The sequence below is a fragment of the Myotis davidii genome, unplaced genomic scaffold, assembly GCF_000327345.1.
Source record: "Myotis davidii unplaced genomic scaffold, ASM32734v1 scaffold415, whole genome shotgun sequence".
NCBI classification, from domain to species: domain Eukaryota; kingdom Metazoa; phylum Chordata; class Mammalia; order Chiroptera; family Vespertilionidae; genus Myotis; species Myotis davidii.
The window spans coordinates 2,411,828-2,433,968 of record NW_006287951.1 but is presented as its reverse complement, the minus strand read 5'-3'; the positions used below and the strand labels follow the sequence as shown (position 1 = coordinate 2,433,968).

Genomic DNA, 22,141 nt, shown 5'->3' with positions numbered 1-22,141 from the left:
ATAATCTGGCCACTCACGTTCAAATATATCCCACGTTCAAAGGCTGTTAAATCGCATTGTTTACCCATATCTTCAGGAAAAAATCACTTCCGCTGTCGTGGTAAACAACCTGCTTCCCTATTTATAATGGTCTGGCCCTCTAGCAACTTCAGCGTGAAATTACAGCTAATTTGCCTACAAACATCAGGTGGTCATAATAATCTGGCCATACACACACACACACACACACACACATACACATATACACACACACACATATAGGTACACATATACAAACACACATTTATTATATATGTTGTAGTAATTATAGATGTTGTAATAGAAGGAAATGCTAAATAATAAAATGTTTAAAAGTGATTATCTCTAGATAGTGGGATCGGGGTAATTTCATTTTCTTCTTTGCATAGTTTTTGCATGAGTGTGATGGAGTCCCTGTGTCACTGGCCCCCTGTGGAGCTGCATGACCCACTCACCTGAGCCTGAGGATTGAGCTGGGCCTGCCCTCCATCTCACCACCTGCTCTGACCAGCACCTGGCACCTGCCTGTGCTCTCACTCTGAGCCCAGTTCACCACGTGATCTAGGCACCGGTGCCACACTCCCAGAGGCTCTTTTTCTCACACAGCTCGTGCGGTGTTTGACTATCTTTTCATCCCATCTGCCCCTTGCCTAGCACCCTCGCCAGAAGGACAGTCTCTGGTGGCATGGTTCGCCTCAGACCTGCCCCTCGCCCTCGTGAACTCTCTGCTCTCCTGTCCCAGCTGACAAAGGTCCCCATCACTGCTCAGGTTGGCAGCAGGAGCCCCACCCACAGCAGTTCTCGCCTCAGACTGGCCCTGACAGCTCTCTGGCTCCCCTCTAACCCCTTCTCCTTGTACTTCAGCATCAAGCAGACCGCCCTGCTTTCGCTTCATGAAACATGTCATCTTCTCTCTCACCTCCAACACCCCCCTCCCCACCCTCAAGCTACTCCTCTGCCTAGAAAGCCCTCGCCCTTCTTCCCTGGCTCCCTCCTACCTATTCATCCTCAAGGCCACTGTTTCCAGGTCAGTCAGCTCCACCTAGCAGCCTGCCTTCCTGGACCCTCCTGCCGGGGAGGACAGGTGTCCCTTCTCTGTGCTCACTCTGCCACTTCACCATAATGTCATTGCACATAGTAAGGGCTCAAGAACAAGCTGCTTCCTGGGCTTGGCAGCAAACCAAGCAAAATTGGAAAGTCCCCCTCATGCTATGGAGCTTATTGCAGCACAAAATTCCCTGTCATGGCTCTGAAAATGGCAGGCCTCTGCCTCCCCCTGCATCCCTGGCAGGGCTGCCTCACTGCTCCGAAGGCAGTTGGTTGCGCCTGACCAACTTGTGACTCCTGCCACTGCCAGCAGTTCTCTGCCACTCTGGCCACAGAGCCTGGGAAAGCTGTCCCCAAAGGCTTGAGCCCAAAGGATTTTTCCCAGCGTCTCGGCAGAGATCTTAGACCCTGGCCCAAGCTGTGTTCACCAGGACTGTGGAGACCCTCTCCCCTGCAGGCTGGTGGCTGCTCTACCCTGGACCAGGGCACTAAGCAGCCTCCGCTCACAGGCATGTGATGGTCATGGGGGAGGGAGCTTTGGAATCATAAAGGTAGGGTGTCACCTGCTACCTATGAGAGGACCTTGGATAGGTAACTGTAGGCCCTTCCCCACTCTCCGTGTGCCTCTTGGGAATTTCTGGAGAGGAAAAAGCGTTATGGCTGAAGGGCCCTGAGGAACTCCTATTTCTGAGGAAAGACAATAATGTGTGTCAGAACACACCCTTCTCTGGCGAAGGCCTCATCTACTAGGAGCAAGCCTCCCCCTGTGGCCCATTGCCCTCTCCAAGATGCAGAGTCACCTCTGGCTCAGAACCAGTCAGACAGCTGACGAATCCCACCTTTTAGCACAGGGGTGGGGGCAGTATGAGTGACAGCTGGGCACGCCTGGTCATCACCTGTGACGGAGGATTAAGGCAACAGTCCAGCCATTTTGACCACTTTGTCAAAAGGAGGAGGTGGGCAGTGAGGACATCATCTCATCTCTCTGCCCATGCTCCTGGCAGGGAGCCGCTCTGCAGACCCAGGAAGCCTGCTGCTGGACTGGGGGCCATGAGTGGGAGCCCTGAGCAGTGGCTCCGGGTTCTGTGCAGCGTCAGGATCCAGGGGCGGCAGCATCTCCCAGAGCAGTTAAGGCAACACCACCCCTATTTCATGGCTTCATTCCAAAGCAGTGTTCTCACTGCATTTTGTCCCCAAAAAATATTGTCAACGACTGGAGACATTCTGGGTTGTCACAAAAGAGAAGTGTTTTTTTCTGGGTTCTAGTCATTAGATCTCAGGAATGCACGGGACATCCCCCTACAACAACGAATTACCTGGTACCCAAATGTCCATGTGCCACAGGGGCGAAGCCCTGCTCAGCCTCCCCTCCAGAGCAGCTCTGTGAAGGCCATCATGGGGAGCTAGATCCTAAGTGAGACCCTCTGAAGCAGGGGAGTATGTGTGGGAACACAAATTTCAGGTAAAGGGGCTTCAGGGTCCCTGCTCTCCCCACTCAGCCCCCTCCTAGGAAAGGTGCTGCCTAGGAGCTTTGTTGGGATCTGCACCGTCGAAGGAGGTGGGCCACACTGTCCCAGGTGAGATGGGGGTACACTGACATGAGGGAGCTGCCTGAGCAATCTCCAAGCCCCCAGGGACTTTGCGTAATCCACAGATCTTACTTCCCCAGCCATCTGAAAAGCAGCAAGGCTCAGCCAGCCTCTCAGCTGGGTGCAGAGAAGACAGAACTCACTGCGTGAGGAGACCTGCCTCAGGAGTCACCCACCTCCACTGGCCCTCAGCTCAGCTCTCTAGGACTCCAGTTCAACAGTGTCAGAAGCCAGTGACCTCTCTCTCCATCAGATGCCCAGTGGGAGAGGGGGCGGTGGTGATGTAATGAGGCAGCTGCCTTTGCAGGCAGCCAAAGTGTGAGCCACAGTCAGAGGGGAGAGATCTCCCGAGTCTGAGGGTACAACTGGGTGACCCCCGCTCCATCACTGACTTGTCTCTTCACCTGTCCCTTTCCTCACCCTTCAAATAAGGCAAGAATGACAGCTACCATTTGGAGGCCATTTATTATGAGCCAGGCACCTCAGGTGCACGTCATTCTCACAGGGGCCCCGTGAAAATGTGTATTATGCCTGTGGTATGGGTGAGAAAATCAAGGGGAGAGAACTGGTCAAAGGTTGCACAGGCAATGAGTAGCAGAGCTGGGACTGGAACCCAGGCCTGCACATGCAGTCTGCCTCCAAGGGGACCATGCTCCAAGGAGAAAGGAGAGGCCTCCATACACTCAGCATTTATTCATGGCGGACACTCGAGTTAGGGGACTGGCTCTGGCGAGGTGGGCCCCCCATGCCAAGGCACCAGAAAGATGCTGCTGTAAACACTCCTAGGACCTGGAGCCAAAGGCCCTGCTGCTGTTGCCTGGGCAGGCCAGGCCCAGCTAAAAATAGGAGGGCTCTCAGGTCCAGCTCCCTGACCACAGCAGGCAGGCTGCTCCCTGGGCCCAGCCTCCTCCTCCCCCCTCCCCACTTCCCCACAGGCAGGATCCAGGCTTCTAGAAGGAACTGAGATGTTAAGGTTTTCACTTCAGGCCAGAGAGAGCTGTTGGGTGGATGCCCAAGTTCTGGTAGGGCCATAATCGGGGCGGGGGAAGGGGGAGCTTATGATCCCAAGACCCCATCCATTTCCTTCTTAAAGAGGGAGCTGTCAATCTCCAAAACCCACCCCAGGAAGGAGCGGGGCCAAGGCCAAGAGTTGGCCAATTTCTCCACACCTTGCCATGCAATCTGGAGCCCTGTTTTTCCTTCCTCGGAACTGACTCACTGTTGACAGCACTGTGCGATTCTGTATTTGCCATGGCTTTGGAGAAGGTCTGCTTCAGGCCCTCTTGGGGAACCCCCCATCCCGAGATAGCAGGAAAGAGGTGTACCAGCCACCCAGAAGGCAGTCCTGGCGTCAGGGACAAGTGCTTACAGCGGCAGGCAGGGGTGCAGAGCGGGAGGCTCTGGGGCCAGTAGCCTCCGTGCAGGTCTGGGCTCAACTGGGGATTTCCTTTCAAAGGTGACTTAGAGCCGCTACATTAGGGGAGCGCCCTCCCGGGCGGGCCTAATGGCGTGTTTGGCAGAGTCAGCGAAACACAGCGCGCAGCGGCTAGGTGGCGGGGGAGCGCCCTCTCCCGCGCCCTCGCCATCTCCCGCGCCGGGCAGCAGCGCGCACGGGGCCATTTGCAGCGCAGGCAGCCTTACAGGGCACGCACTCGGAGAGGCAGGCGGACCCGGGCGCGCTGCCGCAGCGCAGAGGAGGTAACGCGCGCCCGGCCGACCCCCAGAGGTCCTAGCACCTCGGCCTCTTCACCCCAGGGTCCGCCCGCCGTGGGGACGCCCCTCACGCCCCCAAACGAGCACAGCGACACGACCCTCTCCCCATGGCTGCCTGTGCCTCCAAGCTGTGGCTCTGGCGTCCCTTGGCAACGCGCAGCCCCGTGATTGCCCTGAGTTGACTCCTGTGCAGGCCTGCGGTGCTTCCGTCAACCCAGGCAGCCAGTTTCCTCCAACCACTCTCTGAAAGGTGCGGGTCGGGGTTGGAACATGCCCGGGAAGAAGGGGCCCAGAGCCTCAGACCTGACTCCTGGGTGGCCAGAGCCTGTTCCCCATTGCACATGCAGGGAGCAAGGATCCCAGGGAAATCTGGGTGCTGAGTCAAATGTGAAGATGGGAAGCTCCCTTGGTGCTCTTGCACAACTCGCAGCCTCGGTTTCCCTTTCTTAAGCCCTCTCCCCCTCTCCCACAGAAGGCATAAGAGGTGTACACAGGCTTGCATAGGGTTAGGCTGGAAATCTGCTGTCCCCACCTTTTCCTCGGACTTTCTGGCCAAGTGTAGATGGGTAAAATAAAGTGATTGTTTATAAAGCGATTGTGGGAGGCAGGTCCTGAGCCTCTGTATTCTCACAGCGTGAAGGGGGCACAGACACATAATAATTGTTAACAAAGCCCCTCCGATGTCTAGGAACCTCTGGGGCCTGGGTCTAGGTAGGAGGAAGGCCCCAGGAACCCTGGCGGAGAGGTGTGCGCATGCACTGGGCTGCCTGTGCACCAGTGCTTTGAGAGGGATGCCTGACGGTCGCGGCAAAATGGCTTCTGCCTCCCGCCTCCCCTCCAGCTCCTGAGCTCCTTGGAGTCTGCCCAGCTCTTCTGTCCTCAGAGCCCCCTTGCACATTGAACGTCCACCTTCCACCGTCTGCGTTGAAGCAATGACACCATGGATGGCTTCGCCCCCACCAGCCACACAGGCTGGAGCTGTCCCATAACTCCTGGTGACCCCTTAGGGAGGCAAGCAGGGGGGCGGGGGGCATAGATTCTGCAGAGCTGAGAATGTTAACAGGTACTCCAGTCTTGGGAGCAATTTGGGGCCAACAGTTGTTTGGGTTGGTTGTTTCTTTATTTCTCAGAGCTGCTCCTAGAAGAAGGGAAAATGCCCACCCAGGATATCTGCAATGAGGAAACGGGCAGAGGCTGCCAGCTTTCTGATACCAGAAGGCCTCCCGCAGGGTGTGGCACAGCCAGAGGGCCCCCATGAGGCCCAGCTCTAGGCCAGCCCATGAGTCCCTAGCTCCTCTCCCACTCTGATCACGCCTCCTAAAGGCTCTGTCACTAGAAAGAAAGGGTGAAGCCCCAGAAGTGCAAGGATCAGGACTGCTCCGGAAGGTGTCGAACGCCTACCACCAACCCTGCAGGACTCCAGACCGGTGCGCTCGACACTCACAGCTGTGACTCAGGGAAAAAAGACCCTGCCTGTGAGCCCTTTCTGCTGATATTTTTCTCCAAATATTTTCCTAACAGATGTTTCTCCCAGACCCTATGTCAGTGGAGAGACCTGTGTCTCATATTCAGTCAGACAGCTCTGCCCCGGAGCAGAGAAGAGGGGGCGTGCAGAGCCTGCGAGGCCTGCTGGGCAGTGGTGTTGTCCAGGAGACCCCTGGCTAAGCCAGCTTGCAAGCCCATGAAGCCTAAGGAGGAGAAATGCTGAGCAAGACTAGCCTGTTCCAAGGCCTCCTGTTGGTGCACAGACCCAGAACTCACCCATGCCCAATTCCAGGAGTCTCCTTCCAGCTCAGGTCCTCTGCTCTGCAAAGGATGGCCTGAGCTCAGATACTGTCACCATGCAGAGGACTGACTGAAGATGTGACTAAGGGCCTTTCAGCTGTGTCCTTGTGGCAAAAAATAGTCAGGGGGACAGGAGGCAAGGAGTGTGGCACCAGGAATTTGGGCTGTAAGGCCAACAGGTGCTCTCTCCTCTTTCCTCTAGGGCCCTAGCATTTTCCCAGCCATGACTTCCACTCTAAGTCTTCCATGCTTTAAGCTGTTTGCACCAAGACTGAAGGAGCTTCAAAGTTTTAGATTTTATCCCCAAAGCTGATGTGACGTATGCCTTCCTTTCCAAAGGTATGCTGGTGAGGTTTCCAGGTGGTAGGTCCCAGACACTGACTGTGCAGGGCTCTGCAGGAGGAGGGACTGGGGAGCCTTAGAGCGGTGGAAGGGGCTGGAGGACCAGGTTTGAGGCTGAACTTCCAGGAACAGCCTCATGAGCTGCTCTGGTGAGGAGACCTCCGCTGCCACCAAGGGTCCCTAGGTGCTCTTTTCGCACCAGGAACTTGATTTTATTGCAGCTGTTTCCACTGCCAGAACATGTGCCAGTTCTGTGCCAGGAACTTGACCTTGCAGCCACCACTTCCAACTGTCACCAGAGGTAGAGGAAACTTCCATTCTCTTTCCTGTTGCCTCACCAGGTCCCAAGATGGAATTGGACACAGGTGCCACTGACTGGCCAACCCTAGGCCACACATGTCCATGCTCTAGCTGCAAGGGAGGCTGGGAGAGCAGGCTACTATCACTTTCAGTTTCCATAGGGATAGGCAGTCTTTGCCCACTCCCATCCCACATCAAGACTCTAAAAGTGGGAGACTTACCACATACAGAAATAGATAGGCAAAGTGAATGGCAAATGTATTTGACAATAATCCTCCCATATTTATGCAGTGGAGATGTGGGAGTGAAAAATGGGCCTCTCTGTTGAGATGATTCTGATAACCAACCCTTCCCCCATTGGAAACTACTGTTTTAATATTTTTTTAAATGTTTAAAATATGAATGGTTGCATTCATGCTCCTACGTGTATCTCAATCCTGGGCAGCCTCCCTCAGATCCCGGGAGAGCCACATTCCACCAGCCCCACGTTAATCCAGATGCGTACACAACTAGCACATCATTTGCTGGTCTGGGTCTCGGCACCAGAGAGCCTCATGCCAGTCCTTGTTATTTCACAGGACTCCAAGGCGGCGGAAACGGGATACAGAAATGGCAGAAAATAGAAGGAAACGGCCTGTGTGGTAAATTCTCCCTTTTATTTTTTTTCTTTTTAGTTTCTGGAATTCAACATGTTTTGAAATGACTGGACACATTGGGTCTCATTTGCTTGAAGACTGGCTCTAGTCACATAACCGCTCAGAAGTGGCTGCTTGTAACTCAGCCAGGCATCTGGGGCCACTGTGACCCTGGAAAGTTTTCCCTGGCATCGGGTCCCCTGATTTCCTGGAGGCTGGATGGGGGCAATGCCATACGTTTTTGTACTCACGTGTTCACGGGTGTCGTTTGGGATGTGAGGTGGGTGTGTTCCCACAGAGGTGGGGCTGCTCATGTCCTGCAGAGCATCCATCTTTGGAACTTTTTTCTGAATAGAGGGGACAGCGTCCTGCCTGGAGGCCTGGGAGATGCCAGTGGCTACCTGCTGGCCCGGGACCCAGACGACCATAAAATCTGAGAGAAGCCAGCTTCCAAAGCCTCTTCTCTCTGGTGCCAGGTGCCTGTAACCCTGCAAGCCCCGGATCTGGGGATTCTATGCATGGACCAGTTCTACTAAGCCCTATTCTGTGCCCGTCATAGATTCATTAGCCCAGCCTCCAGGAACAAACATCAGTGTAACTTCACTGGGGTGTGTGAGAATTCTAATAAGAGTCAGACCACCACTCGGAACTCCAATAGGGGGCTCAGTCAGACCCCAGAACAGATGACTGACTGATCAAATGCCAGTGAGAAGGAACCACCCTCTATGACCCTCCACCAATGTGGAAACAGAACCCCAATTGCACAAGACCAAACAGCTCTGCTTTGCCATCCTTCTGACAGTAACAAAAGGAAAGGATGAGGTTCTAAAAGTAAATTCACTCATTCATTTCCTCAGTAAAGGTGTACAGTGCTTACTCTGTGCCAGATGGGGTTCTAATTGTTGGGGATGAAACAGTAGACAATATAGTCAAGAACCCCTGCCCTCACGGGGCTACATTAAAATGATTGTAATCATAACGTCATGTATGAGTCTCAATGTCCTGGAGGTGAAGAGCGTGCCGTTGTCCTCTGCCCTTTGCATGGGGATAAATCATTCTCATGACATGCACTTCTAGAGACCACCCGCTGAGTCCCAGCTGATGGGCATGCATGGGTGGGGTGGCTTCCTTAACCTTGCTGTGGCGCCATCCGATGGGAGATGCACCTGCTGCCACAGCTCTACTGAAGCAGACACCGAAGTTAGCAAAACTATGCTGCAGGCTTGCGAGAATTAAGATAAAACTCAGACCTCCAGAGACCTGTTGGCCACAGAAACACGTAGCCCATGCAGGCCTGTGTGCCGGGCCACTGTGCCCACGGGCAAGTGGGCAATCGGGCCGCAGTGGTTTGTTGCAGCCCTCTCACCTTGCCTGGGTTGTCTGGAATTCATCCTATGTCTTCTCGGGCATGTTATTACATCAGGAGAGTATTGAATTATATTGAATTCATCCTCTTTTTACCATCTTTGGGTTCCTGAATCGGGGGAAGTTTAGTGGGAAATACAACAAAACACAAAGGGACACGGTAACTTTTACAAGACTCTTCTAAAAGGTCTTAGTAGAATGTGTCATACAAAAAAGAGGATGATTAAAGTAGTTCTTGCAAAAACTAAGAGTTTCAGGCACATGCAGGGCCGAAGAGGCCTCGAACCCAGACCACTCCTCCAATATATGTAATTTAAAGTAAAAGTTTATTTATTTTTTAAATGACACACTTGCATGCATGCGGAAGTTAAAGGTATGACTTTTTTCTGTTTTCTGATGGTGAGATTCTGGGTACCTATCTGCCTTGCTGGTGTGCAAGGCACCCAACCCTGGTACCAGCAGGCCCTCCCGCCCAGCCCTGGGACTGGATGGCGTGCTCAGCTGAGAAGGAAACAGCTGATGGCTTGTGTTGGTGGAGTGTGCACGAATGTGGCTGAACCTGGGACTGATCCAGAAGGGCACATGTGCCCCCTTTTGCTGCTCTGTGCACTCCTTGGGCTGGGGTGTTGGCAGGGTGAGGGGAGCTTAGAGGGCTCCAAACTTTTCCAAGCAGCTGGTGTGTAGGGCCAAGCCACCCCCACCCTCCACCCCCAGCTTGCCCAGCAACGGGCTTCCCCTGCTGTGATTGGCTGCTTTCCTTGGTCCTGGCCGAAGTCTGCCTAGCAGCACAAGGACTGACGCCCCACACAGCTACTGGGAAACCAATTGTGCAGCCCTGACTATAAATACCCCACAACAGCTATGCCAGCTAATCGCCTCCTTGAGGATTCCCTTCCCAGATCCTGTTTCCTCCCTCAGCCAGCCGAAATACAGCCAGCTGTGCCCGTAGGAGGTGGCCTCCCTGTCCCCTAGCCTGAGTCTGGCCTGGAGCTGGCCCTCAGCTGATCAACCTATCATGGCCTGGGGGGCTCAGGGTCCTGGCTGACCTGCTTACAGAAGGCTGGAGCCAGCAGGGTTCTCCAGGGCAAGACGCTGCCAGGTGGATAGAAAGCCCCGCCCAGCTCAGGGCCCCACCACCCACCATGACTGGCTTCTGCTTGGACCCAGGCGTGGGAGCTCTGAGCAGCAGATCTGGTTGGGTGCACGAGGAACGCATCTGAATGGAACTTGGTCAGGCCAGTGCCCCAGAGTCAGGCTTTTTTCCAGATCCAGAAACTGGTCCTAGTGGTCACTTCCAGTGGCAGGCCTGACAGCCTTTCTGCAGACCAGTGGAGGCCAGGGGAGAAGATGTCTGGCCAAGTTCCATTCAGATGCGTTCCTCGTGCACCCAACCAGATCTGCTGCTCAGAGCTCCCACGCCTGGGTCCAAGCAGAAGCCAGTCATGGTGGGTGGTGGGGCCCTGAGCTGGGCGGGTCTTTCGATCCCCCTGGCAGCGTCTTGCCCTGGAGTGGGTCTCATCAGGTATCATCATCGTCACCTCCCCAGCTGCCACAACCCTGGCCTTCCCAGATCCTTCCCCCACCTCCCTGAAGCAGAAATTCAAGGGCTACCTCAGTAAGACCAGGCCACCTCAGCATCTGTAAAGGGAGAGATGTAGAAGAGGTGGTGCTTCCCCAAGAAGCCTGTGGGTTCCTCCTCATGGCCTATGGCAGGAACGGGGCATCTCCTGCCTGACCCAAGTAGACCCTGAGGATAGCTCCGTGTTCCGGGGACATAAATATTACTAGCACATGTAGAGCGCTTTCACATAGTGGGCGCCTTGCGAATGTTTGTGCAGCTGAACCAAACTACAAATCACCCCAGCTCCTGGGCTGGAGTAAGAGGGAGGCTACCCCATTCTTCTCAGAGGGAGGCAGGAGGTGGAGCTAGGAGCCCAGAGGCTTGGAGTCAGGCCCTAGGTCTGATGCTCCCTAGCTGCAGAGACTGGCAAAAGTTAACCAGTCCGAGCTGCAGGTCCCTCAGCTGTAAAATCAGGACAGGAACCTCTCAGCCTGCTCTACTAAACCGTGGGAATGTCAGGCATCCCCATGCGCTTTGAAGACTGTGCCCAGCGACACCAAAGTCTGAAGTCATGGTTACTTAACCCATGGAGGCATCCCCAGTTTCTTTTGAAGACTCTGTATTGGGTGGTGAGCACACAATACAACATATGGATGACATGTTCTAGAATTGTGCACCGAAACCTATAGAATTCTATTAACCAATGTCACCCCAATAAATTCAAAAAAAGTTTTTTTAAAGGAAAAGAATCGCATTAGTATCCTCAAAAAAGGCCAAAGAACTACATTCCCATAATAGTATAAAAATTTGGATATATATATTTTGAAAACGATGAGGAACACTAAAAACCATGACTCCAATAGTCAAATGAAGCTAGTAGTAAAAGTACAAAAAAAAAAATAAAGAATCTGTGTTGGCACCTGCTGGGAGGTGTGAAGGTGTGTGCGCAGGGCTTCCAATCATGTGCCTCTGCGTTCAGGTGTGTGACTGCTGATTCCCGCGTATGCACGCAGTGGGGCTGTGCAGGTGGGTGTGCCTGTGTTCAGGCCAGGCCTGGGATGACCTGGGCCCCCACCAGCCTGCCTTTCTTGCAGACACGCAGCTCCCCGCTCTGCCCGGGGAAAATTCCACTGTGGGCCCAGTGGTCACGGCAGGTTCCTCTGTCTTCCTTAAATAGGAAACCTGGCAGAGAAGCAGCATCCTCAGCAGACCCAGGTCATCACTTCCTACGACAACCAAGGTAAGGAATTCGCCACGTCATGACCCCCCTCCAGCTCCTGTGTGCCAGAGACGGCGGGTGTGGAGCTCAGAGTGGGGAGCAGGTCCTCTCTGTCCCATGGATGTTGGAGCCCCCTTTCCCTCTTCTTACATCCCATGGGAAGCAGTGAGAGGCTGCATGGTATCATGGGATCGAGAAATAGACCTTGGGCCACAGAACCCACTGGTATCATCATCATCACCCTCCTTGCCATCGCCGTAGCTGTCATTTACTGAGTGCTAACCTTGTGCCAGGCACCCTGCCAAGCCATTTACATGATTGTTCTCATATAAATTAAGCTTCACAACAATCCGTTTTGATTGGTGCTCCTACTATCCTCATTTTACAGGTGAGTAAACTGAGGCTTGGAAAGGTTGACATCTGTCCAAGATCAAATGGCCAGCAAGACTCAGAGCTGGGCAATTGACCTCCCGCCAACCACCACCAAGTCCTGAGCTGTTAACCTTCAAAGCTCTGCTTTTCCCCCAACACCCGTCTCCCCTGCTGGCTCATGTGGAGCAGGAGGGCTCCACCGCTGAGGCTGGAGGTGAGGCCGGGTTAGAGCCCCCACCCCTGCCTCAACTTTCTGCTCTGCATTAAAGACTCAAGGCCTGGTTCTGAGAGTTCCCATAGGCCCAGCCCTAAGAGTTCATCACCAGTGCTCTCAGCACCGTTGTCCTAAACAGTAAGGAGATTATCTAACAACATCAAGGGGGCAGTGGTGGCTCCCTGGAGGATTAGGGCCTCGGGGGACTGTCCCCTGAAACTTGTGCAGGAAGGACCTGGCCATGCGGGTTTCAGTACCCCTCTAGGCCAGAATTCCTGAGAATGCGGCTCCAGGACAGGACCCAGGGCCTCTTGGTGTGCCCACCATGAACTGCCACCTGCCCTGAGCACCGCAAGGACAAGCCTGGGCCTTACTGCTTCTCTGGACTGGCAGCACACAGCAGGCCACAGAACAAGAATAAGCAATACCTCACTAAAATGAGAATGGATTAGCGACCATTTGTCTTGCTTAGTTCTGGCCAAACCCCTTGATGGGGTCCTGGTGTTATCCCTGTTTGCACAGGAGGAAGTTGAGGCTGGGGATGCCGCCATCCCAGAGCCTGGCTCTAAGGTCGGATCTCTGCACTGCACTGCCTCCCTGTGCCACAGGCAGACAGGGGTGGGCTGGTCACCAGAGCTGCACCTGGCACCCTGGCTCGTGTGTGCCACTTGCATGCCACCTCCCAGCATTCAAGGCTTCCAGGGGGACAGGAAGAAGGGCGGCCTTGTCCTCCTATGAGGATTGGAGCCCTGTGTAGACTGTTATGGATGGGCCGGGCAGGGTCCTGTGAGAGCCTGGGTCACAGAGAAAGGAGGGCTCCCCATCTTTAGGGGTGTAGCCAGAGTTCACACTGATACTGATCCATTCATTCCACAAAAAGCAGTTCCTGATGCAGGCACTGGGGATCCATCAGAGAAGGAAACAGACAGAGGCTCCTGTCCCCATGAAGCTGACACCCTAGTGAGAGAGACAGATGACCTAACGAAGGGACTCAGATAAGCTGGAGGGGAATTTAAAGCAGGAAGGAGAATAGGGGGTGGGTGTATGTGCACATGGGTGTGTATTAGCCTCCTATGGCTGCTGTAACATATCACAAAGTCAGTGCCTTAATACACATTCACTCTCTTAACTCGTTCCAGAGACCCCAAGTTTCAAATCCATCTCAAGAGCTAAAGTCCAAGTGTCGTCAGGCAGGTCATGGGGAGAACCTGTTCCTCCCCTCTTCAGCTTCTGGAGGCTGATGACACCCCTGGACTTGTAGCTGCATCGCTCTAACCGCTGCTGCCATTGTCACAGTGCCTTTTCTCTGTATCAGTACTTAAACCCCCTCGGCCTCTGTTTTTGAGAATCCTGTGATTACACTGGGCCCACCCGCATACTCCTGGACAATCTTCCTAACCCGAGATCCTTCGCTTAATCACATCTGCACAGTCCCCTTTGGTGTATAAGGTGACATTCACAGGTTCCTGGAATTGGGACATGGATATCCTTAAGGGCTATTATGAAGCCTACCACAGGGGACAATTTAAAATAGAATAGTTGAAAAAAGACCTCCCTGAGAAGGTGACATTCAACTAAGGGAGGAGGTGAGGGAGCAAGCCATGCAGGTATCTGGGGAAGAGCTTCCAGCAGAGGAGCCCGGGTGTGAGGGCCTGGTGTGCTCAGGAAGCGGAGAGCAGGTCACCTTGTCTGAGGGGCGTGGGTCGGGTGGACACAGGGCAGACGCTGCAGGACCTGCGAGGCTACCCGCAGTATGCTGGCTTCTAATCTGAGTGCCGTTGGAAGCCAATCGCTGTTGAAAAGGAGAGCCGCCAAAGAGAAGAGAATAAACAGAAGTGGGCGAGGGTGGGTGCCAGAAGACCTGTAGATGGCAGCACGATGATCCAGGCAAGAGAGGCTTCCCCTGGGGTGGATTGGGGTGTAAGAGAAAGAGAGGAGTCAAGGTTTGGGAGCTGAGGATGGAGATGGAGGAGCCGTAGGAGGCTACTTTTAGGGGAAGAACGTGAAGAAGTCAGACTGGGCCTGGTTGAGGTTGGTGCCAACGCCAAGCAACCACATGCCTGCTATTTTGGATTGTAGTGACCAAGGACATCAGTATTCCATGTGCCACTCTCCTACTCATCCAATGAGCCTTGAGCCTTGTAAGCTCTGTTCTGGGAACCACATCAGCCCCCGTGCAGTTTCCTCGACAGCTCTTTCTATGACAGTAACAGCAGGGCCCCAGGGGGACACTTGGTGTGGGCCAGTCAGTGACCTAAGCCCCTTTTGGGGGGTCACCTCATTTAACCCCACAACCACCTTCTGTGTAGGTTATCACTCCCATTTTACAGATGGAAAAACTGAGACCAGAGAGATTTTAGTAACTTGCCTGAAGTTACACAGCTGGCACATGCCAGGCCTGGAAATTAAACCCATGTCTGGGAGCTTCCAAAGCCAGTGGGCATAACTGCTCCACCACACACCCCCTTCCATACAGGGCAGGGACCAATCTAGTGGGGATGATTGGGTGCAGCACCCCCTCCGCTTTCCCGCCAAACAAGAAGTTCAAAATTTCAGTCCGAACTGTTCCTCAGAGTGGTCCAGCTTTCCCCCTCCTCCTCACCTTGTCATTCAGTGGAAGATTTGACACAATGGGTGACAAAAGATCATGGAAGGGGCTTCAGAAGATTAGTCTGTAACAGGTGTGAGGTTGAATGAGAAGAGCGTGCTTAATTCCCCCCCTAACGTCAGGCCTCGACAGTGACTCTTGGAGTCAGTTTTCTGTTGAGGCGTTCGTCCTCCAGGTCCTCTGCCCTATCCCCTTGCAGACCCCCTGCCTTCTTTGATCATGCACGTACTGGCGTCACACCGCCCTGTTCCCAGATCTGGGACTGCCTTAAGGCGCTCCGCTCTGCAGAAGGAACCGTCAATGGCCCTGTGTTTTCAAGAGCCCAGTGGAAGCCGGGTCAGTCAGGGCCACAGAGACGCCCTTCGTCACACACGCCGGCCGGGGCCCCAGTGACCTCACCCTGAGCTCTGGCATGCTCGGTTGTCATCTCATAACTAGAGCTGCTGAGTGGGGCTTTCATAGCGTGTCCAGCAGTACCCGGTGAGCATTCCACAGAGCAGGCTCTCCCCATCACCATCCAGCAGGCTGCTCTCGGTACCACAGCTCACCATACCCTGCGCTAACGCTGACTGCTGCACTCCGGGCCGGAAACCACAGCAGGTCTCTTGACCACCTACCTCGCTGGAGTCTGTTTGAGGGGTATTTTTCAGACGCTTTAGCTGAGGTTTGCTGATGCTCCGCTACTGCAGGAAAATATCCCAAGGCAACGAATTCAGGTTGTAAATGTGGCAGCCAGTTACGGAAAGAGTTAATGAAGACCTTCAGTCAATAAAGGCAGCTGTCTGAGATGTGTCCCTCATTCCCCACACATACCCGCGTGTACACGCAGCCTCTGCTAACTGATCAATGCTTCAGGCAGCCACTTCCAATCAGAGTTAATGAACAACACGAAATCTGTTTGCCATCTCTGCATTAGTAATTCTGAGCAAATTAGGCCTTTAGACAAACCCTGATTCCAACCTGCCGAGGCCTGGAGGGAAGCTGTCGTGTGGGAGGACTCTCCTGGCTGGGTGAGTGGCAGGCCGGAGCAGCGTGCCGTGCCGGGGACATGCTGGGCTTGCCGCTGCACCTCCGCTCCTGAGAGGAGGAGGGAGAGGGAAGCGGAGCCAGTGGCAGCTGGAGAAGCCCGTGGGAGCCACTTCTTAGGCTCGCGGAAAACAATCATTTAGACACTTTCACTAGGACAGCCAGAGCTGCAGCTTCAGAAATGCTAGTTGGGTGACAGCTGGTAGAAGTAGGGGGGGGGGGGGGATGTCATGAAAGCACCAGCCAGGTGACCTCAAGTCCCTTTGGATTTGGTTGTGACCGTTACGATTAGTGTCACGGTATCTGACTATACTTAGGGTTTAGAGCTCACCTTAAATTTTGTTCTAAATGATATCCCACTCCTTATCATTGGAGATTGGTCAAATTAATTTTTCCCCCTTAAATTAAGAATGTTGTTTGATACAGGAACGCTGTAGTCTGCAAACTCTTACCAATTCCTACCTTTAGGAAGCATAGGGCTGTGCCGTGAATGCTGCTCACCTGGAGGCCACAAGCCCAGGCCCAGGTCAGTTCCTGGAGCGGAGAGCCTCCGGAAGTGCCCTTACAGACCGGAAACGGGAGCTGGGGTCGCTCCCACACAGAAGGGGCAGGCAGGGGGCTGTGCTGTTTGCTCAGAGGGTGCTGGTCAGCAGCACCACTTTCAGGGAGAGCCAGAAAGTGGGACTCGGGAGAATGTTGGACATCGGCCCCTGGCCAAGAGGGGAGAGAGAAGAGGAAGTGCAAGAAGGAGAGATGAGAAATGGTGGTGCGTTCTGTGTGTGACTCCCTCAGACCCACTCTTTTCAGCTCAGCTCGCTCATTCTTTGACAGAGATGTGGCTGAACTGGGAGAGGTGGGAAGTACCTGGACATGAGAAGTTTGGGGAAGAGGCTGGTTGTTGAGCCCTACACCATCAACCACGTTGTTCCGTTTGGCAGTTTCTCTCAGCTTTGGAAGATGGTTCTAGCCCAGCATTTCCAAATTGTTTTGACAAGGTAGTACTGAGTCAGGAGAGTTCTCTGCTGCGGGGCTTCTCAGAGCACTGTGCACTGGGACCCCCAAAAGGGGGAAGTGGTCATGTTCCTCAACCTTTGTTTTCACAAGGCATCGGGCAGTCAGATGAAGTTCGGCACCCCCTTTGGAGAAACACCTGGGAGTGTTTGGGGTGGGCGAGTGAGGAGGCAAAGGAGAACAGGCCCAGGCCTCACCCAGCACGGGAGGACACGAAGGGAGTCTGCTGCTGACGGCAATGCTACCGGTTCGGTTCCTAAGGCCAAATCTGAAGCATGCTTTTAACTCTGAAACGCGGAAAGTTGTCATTGTAAAGCCATAGCTGATTGTCTTTGGAAGTGAGTGGTCTAGAAACTACACTCAAAATGAATGTTAACCCCTTCAAAGTAACGCTCAGGAAGCCACGTGGTAGCTCTTAAAGCTGTTTGAGAATTACTCTCTTTGGCATGCTGAGCAAGTTTTTGAGCTGCACAAAAAAGTCAGTATTGTTATTCTGTGAAAAATTATTGCATCACATTTAGCAGGCAACGGGTTAATAAAAAGAGCTCCGACAAAATTAGTAAGGAAAAAATAATATATCAGTTGGAAATGGGGCAATCCACAAAATAAGATTTTAAAATGGCAATCAATATATGAAAAATACCATACTAAAAATTAAATACACAAACACTCGGTGTCCTTATTCATTAATAAAAAGTTCACCCTGGCCGGTTTGGCTCAGTGGATAGAGCGTCAGCCTGTGTACTGAAGGATCCAGATTCAATTCTAGTCAAGGGCATGTAGCTCAGTTGCAGGCTTGATCCCCAGCCCCGGTCATGGTACAGGATACATGTGGGGGGCAAGCAGTTGATGTGTGTCTCTCTCACATCAATGTTTCTCTCTCTGTCTCTCCCTCTCCCTTCCATTCTCTCTAAAAATTAATGGAAAAACTATATTTGCATGAGGATTAACAAAATAATTGTTACTATTATTTTGTAAAAATAGTAAAAATCAAATGTCAGTGAGGGTAGTCTAATTTATTTTTGCATTACAAAGCACTCCAAAACCCAGGGGCTTAAAACAATAAGCATTTACCAGCTCACAAGTCTACAGTTTAGCTGGGCGTTCTTGTCTGAGCCACACCCAGCTGAGCACAGGTCCTGGCTGGCTTGCTCATGTGTTGTGGTCAGCTGGAGGGTTGGCTGGAAACCTACTGGTCTAGGGTGGCCTCACCTGGGATAGCTGTGCTCTGCTCCATGTGGTCTCTCATCCTCTAGCCTGGGATGAGAGGAGGCTAGCCTGGCCTCATGCACATGGCAGTTGTGACTGGGATCCTAAGAATGAAAGCAGGAGCTGCAAAGTCTCTTGAGGCTGAGGCTCAGAGCTTATACATCATCACTTCTGCCACATGTTAATGGGCCGAGCCAAGTCATTAGGCCAAACCAAAACACCTCTCCACGGGAGGAAGTACAAAGTACTGTGGCCAATGTTGCAATCAGACAGCAAGAATGAGCAAAATGGGCATTCTCTTGCACTGTAGGGTGATCGTAAACTGATAAATTCATTCATGGGTAAAGCTTGCCAATATCTAACAAAAGCCTTAAAAATCTTCATCACATCACTGTTTATATTAGCAAAACATTTGGGAAAAGTTAATTATCCCATGAAAAGGGATTGGTTGTATAGATTATAAACCATCTATTGAATAGGGTACTATGCAGCCATGTAAAATGATGACATTTGACTGTATTCACTGACTTGTAAAGACTTAAGTAAGAAAGCAGATTACAAAAAGCATGTTTCCAATAATCCTACTTTGGATTTTCAATTTCTATTTTGTAACTTTCTCAGTCACCCAGGTTTTTGTTTTGTTTTAATTCTGCTTGGGCTTTTTCTATCAGGTTGGGGTTTTTTAATTTTTATTTTATTTTAAATTATGAGTTTTAACATATGCATAGATTTACGTAACCATCAGCACAGCCTGACTACAGAGCAGTTCTGTTACCCCCAAAATTTTCTTGTAAGACTCTTTGTAATCACATCTTCCCATCCCTCCTAAGAGTTTCCTGGCATTAGAGTTGTTGTAGTTTTTAATCCTCACCTGAGGATATTTTTCCATTGATTTTTTTTTTTAGAGAGAGTGGAAGAGAGAGGGAAAGACAGAGAGAAATATCGATGTGAGAGAAATACATTGCATGTGCCCCAACCAGGGCCTGGTACACACCCTTGACCGGAATTGAACCTGGGACCCTTTGGTCCGCAGGTCGCTCTATCCACTGAGCCAAACCAGCTAGGGCTGAAGAGTATTTCCAGTTTGGAGTGATTATGAATAGCTCCTGTAAACACTTGTACATAGGAGTTCGTGTGAGCATAAGTTTTCATATCTCTGGGATAAAAAGCCCAGGAGTGCCGTAGTTGGGTCATACGTTAAGTATATGCCTTGTTTGATAGGAAATTACCAAACTATTTTCCAGAGAAGCTGCACGACTTTACATACCACCAGGAATGTATGAGCTTCAGTTTCTCCACAACCTTGTCAGCATAGAGTATTATCACTATATTTTTATTATTGCTCTTCAAATAAGAGTGATATTTTATTATAGTTTTCATTGACATTCGAATGGCTAATTGTGTTGAATATCTTTTTGTGTGCCTACTTGCCATTTCTATTTTGGCAAAATATCTGCTCTTTTACCCATTTTCTAGTTGGATTGTTCTGTGCACGTTTGTAAAAAATCAATGTGCCATATTGGTGTGGCTCCATTTCTTAATTATTTATTAGACTCTGTTGATTGATGTGTCTGTCTCTTTGCCACTATCACACTGTTGTGATTACTGTTGCTTTACAGTATATCCTAAAATAAGATAGTTGGAGTCCTCTGATTTTTTTCCCCCAAAACTGGTTTGGCTATTCTAGTTGCTGTATCTTTTCATTTAAATTTTAGGATCATCGGTAGTGATACCATCCATTTCATTCCTGATATTGGTGTCTTGGCTTCTGATTTGTGTGTCTTACCTCTTTTTTTTTTTTTTTTTTTTTTTTTTTTTTGGTCAATCTGGTTAAAGTGTTTATCAATTTTACTGATATTTTTCAAAGAATCAGCTTTTAGTTTCATTGATTATTCTCTCATTAATTTCTTCAAATATTTTTTTCTGCAACGCACTTTTCTCCTTTCCTTCTTGTATCTCAGTGGCATGAATGTTCGGCCTTTAGGTATTGTTCCACAGGTCCCCGAGGCTCTGTTCACTTTTTTCTCTCTGTTATTCAGGTTGTATAATTTCTATTACTCTACTTCAAGTTCATTAAATCTTATTTCTGTCATCTCTGTTATTGAGCATATCCAGAGAATTTTTTAAACTATATTTTTCAGTTCTTGAATTTTCATTTGTTTCTTCTTTATAACTTTTAATTTTTTTCTTATACTTTGTATTTTTACATTTATTTCAAGACTGTCTGCCCCCACCTTTTAGAGCATGGCTGTTTTAAAGTATTTTGCTGATAATTCCAAATTTTGTGTCATTGTAGGGTTAGCATATGTGGATTATCTTCTCCTTTTCAAGTTGAGATTTTCCTAGGTCTTCCTATGTGGGTAGTAATTTTGGATTTTAGCCTTTGCAATGTTATACGGTTCTGCCTGCCCTGTACATGCACCACCCAGTGGCCTGTCTGAGCATTTAGGCTAACCTAAATTTAGATTTTATTTACTTATTACTTTTTAATAATTTATCCTTATTGTTGAAAGTATTACAGATATCCCTTTTTCCCACCAATGACTCCCTCCACCTTGGTCTTATGCGTGGCCCGACTCCCTAGGCCGTCACAGCACTATTGTCTGTCCGTGGGCTATGCATGTAAGTTCTTTGGCTAATCTCTTCCCACTCCCCTCTCCCCTTCCCTCTGAGATTCATCGGTTTGTTCCATGCTTCATGTCTCTGTATCTATTTTGTTCGTCAGTTGATAGTTTAGTTCTCAAAGACTGTGATAGGATTTTAGGATGAGATCCCAGGACACACAACTCAGAGGTAACTGAGTTCATCCATAACTTTATGGGTTTGTTTTCCTGACTCCCTCCTCTTCACAACCTGCTTTCCAGTCCTCTGGCCAAAAAGCTGGAGCTTTCGTTTTTCCACTCTGCCAGGCACTTCTCACAGCTGTGTCTGCTTTTGGTGCCAGTCAGTGAGAACAGAGAGTGGAAAATAAGAAGAAGAATTTGCCCACATGCTTGGGAATTTTAGCTTCTCTGGTGTCCTCTCTCAAAGACTTTCTGTGTCTACCTGGCCACCAAAATCACTCTGCACTGCTACCAATAGAATTTCCTGGGGGCTGAGTGGGGAAATTACAGAAGGGGGGGACAACACGGTATTTCACCCACTCTCTTACTCTGAGAGATTCTCTCTCTCACTCCACAGGCCGGAAGAGAAGGCTCCTCTTGGAGCACTTTTTCCCTGCACCCCCTGTGCACTTCTGGGTTTGGGGCTGCTGTGGAGTCCAACCTAAGTAATACCACGGGGGAGAGGGAATGGTAACCGCACTGCCAATTTGGTGATGCTTTAAATCCTAACCTTCTTCCCCAGTATTCCATCTATCATTTACTTCTGAGTCCTCAAATTGTTGCCCCGTGCATTCTTTCCAAGGTTTATAGCTGCATCTGGTGGGAGACACCAGGTGGGAGGAGCTTACTCCATCTTACCTGGATCTGGAAACTGTTGCCTTGTGTTTTGTCTTTGTTCTTTTTAAACAAGAATCACTTGTCTGTTCAAAAGAAAGCTCTAAACCCAATTGTGTTTTATTGTTCAAACGTCTGTTGTGAAACACTGCATCCTTTCCTAGTAGCATCGGGATGGGACTGTCACCTCCTGTTCCTTTACAGGGACACAGCTGACTGTGGAGGTCCACCCTCGAGACGCCATGCCCGAGCTGCTTAAGAAGTTTTCCTTGGATAAACGTACGTACGTACAGGGCTGCTTGTGTGTGGAGGTCTGGCAGGGAGGATTGAGGGCAACTGAATGGACAGAGCCCAGCCTGGGCATCTTCTGGGGTAAGGAGAGGAGTAACCTGGACCTACACCCTGGTGAGAGGCAAAGGTATGACAGCCTCATGCAGGGTGCTGTTTCGTCTCCATTCCCAGAAATCACTATGCTTGAGTGTCTGCAGTTTGGTGTGGGTAAACAGGCATTTAGCTAAAGATGAATTGCATCACAAGAGTGTTATTGTTTTTAGGTACCATTTATTGACTGTCTGAAAGGTACTATGTAAGTTTTTTTACATTCATTAACTTTGGAATATACTATACCCACTTTTTAGATCAGTAAAGTGAGGCCCAGAAAGGTGAAATAACTGCTAAGTGACCAGCCAG

At 50.9% G+C, this 22,141-nt stretch overlaps 1 protein-coding gene across 1 annotated transcript in view; it reads left to right on the top strand.

Moving 5' to 3' along the window:
• Positions 1 to 22,141, top strand: part of KY (kyphoscoliosis peptidase) — a 57,652-nt gene that overhangs the window by 12,143 nt on the left and 23,368 nt on the right. Inside the window, exons 4-7 of the mRNA XM_015561358.1 lie at positions 4,257 to 4,352; positions 7,373 to 7,435; positions 11,533 to 11,595; positions 21,656 to 21,730. Of these exons, the coding sequence (XP_015416844.1) occupies positions 4,257 to 4,352; positions 7,373 to 7,435; positions 11,533 to 11,595; positions 21,656 to 21,730 (297 nt within the window). The remainder of the gene's footprint in view (positions 1 to 4,256; positions 4,353 to 7,372; positions 7,436 to 11,532; positions 11,596 to 21,655; positions 21,731 to 22,141) is intronic.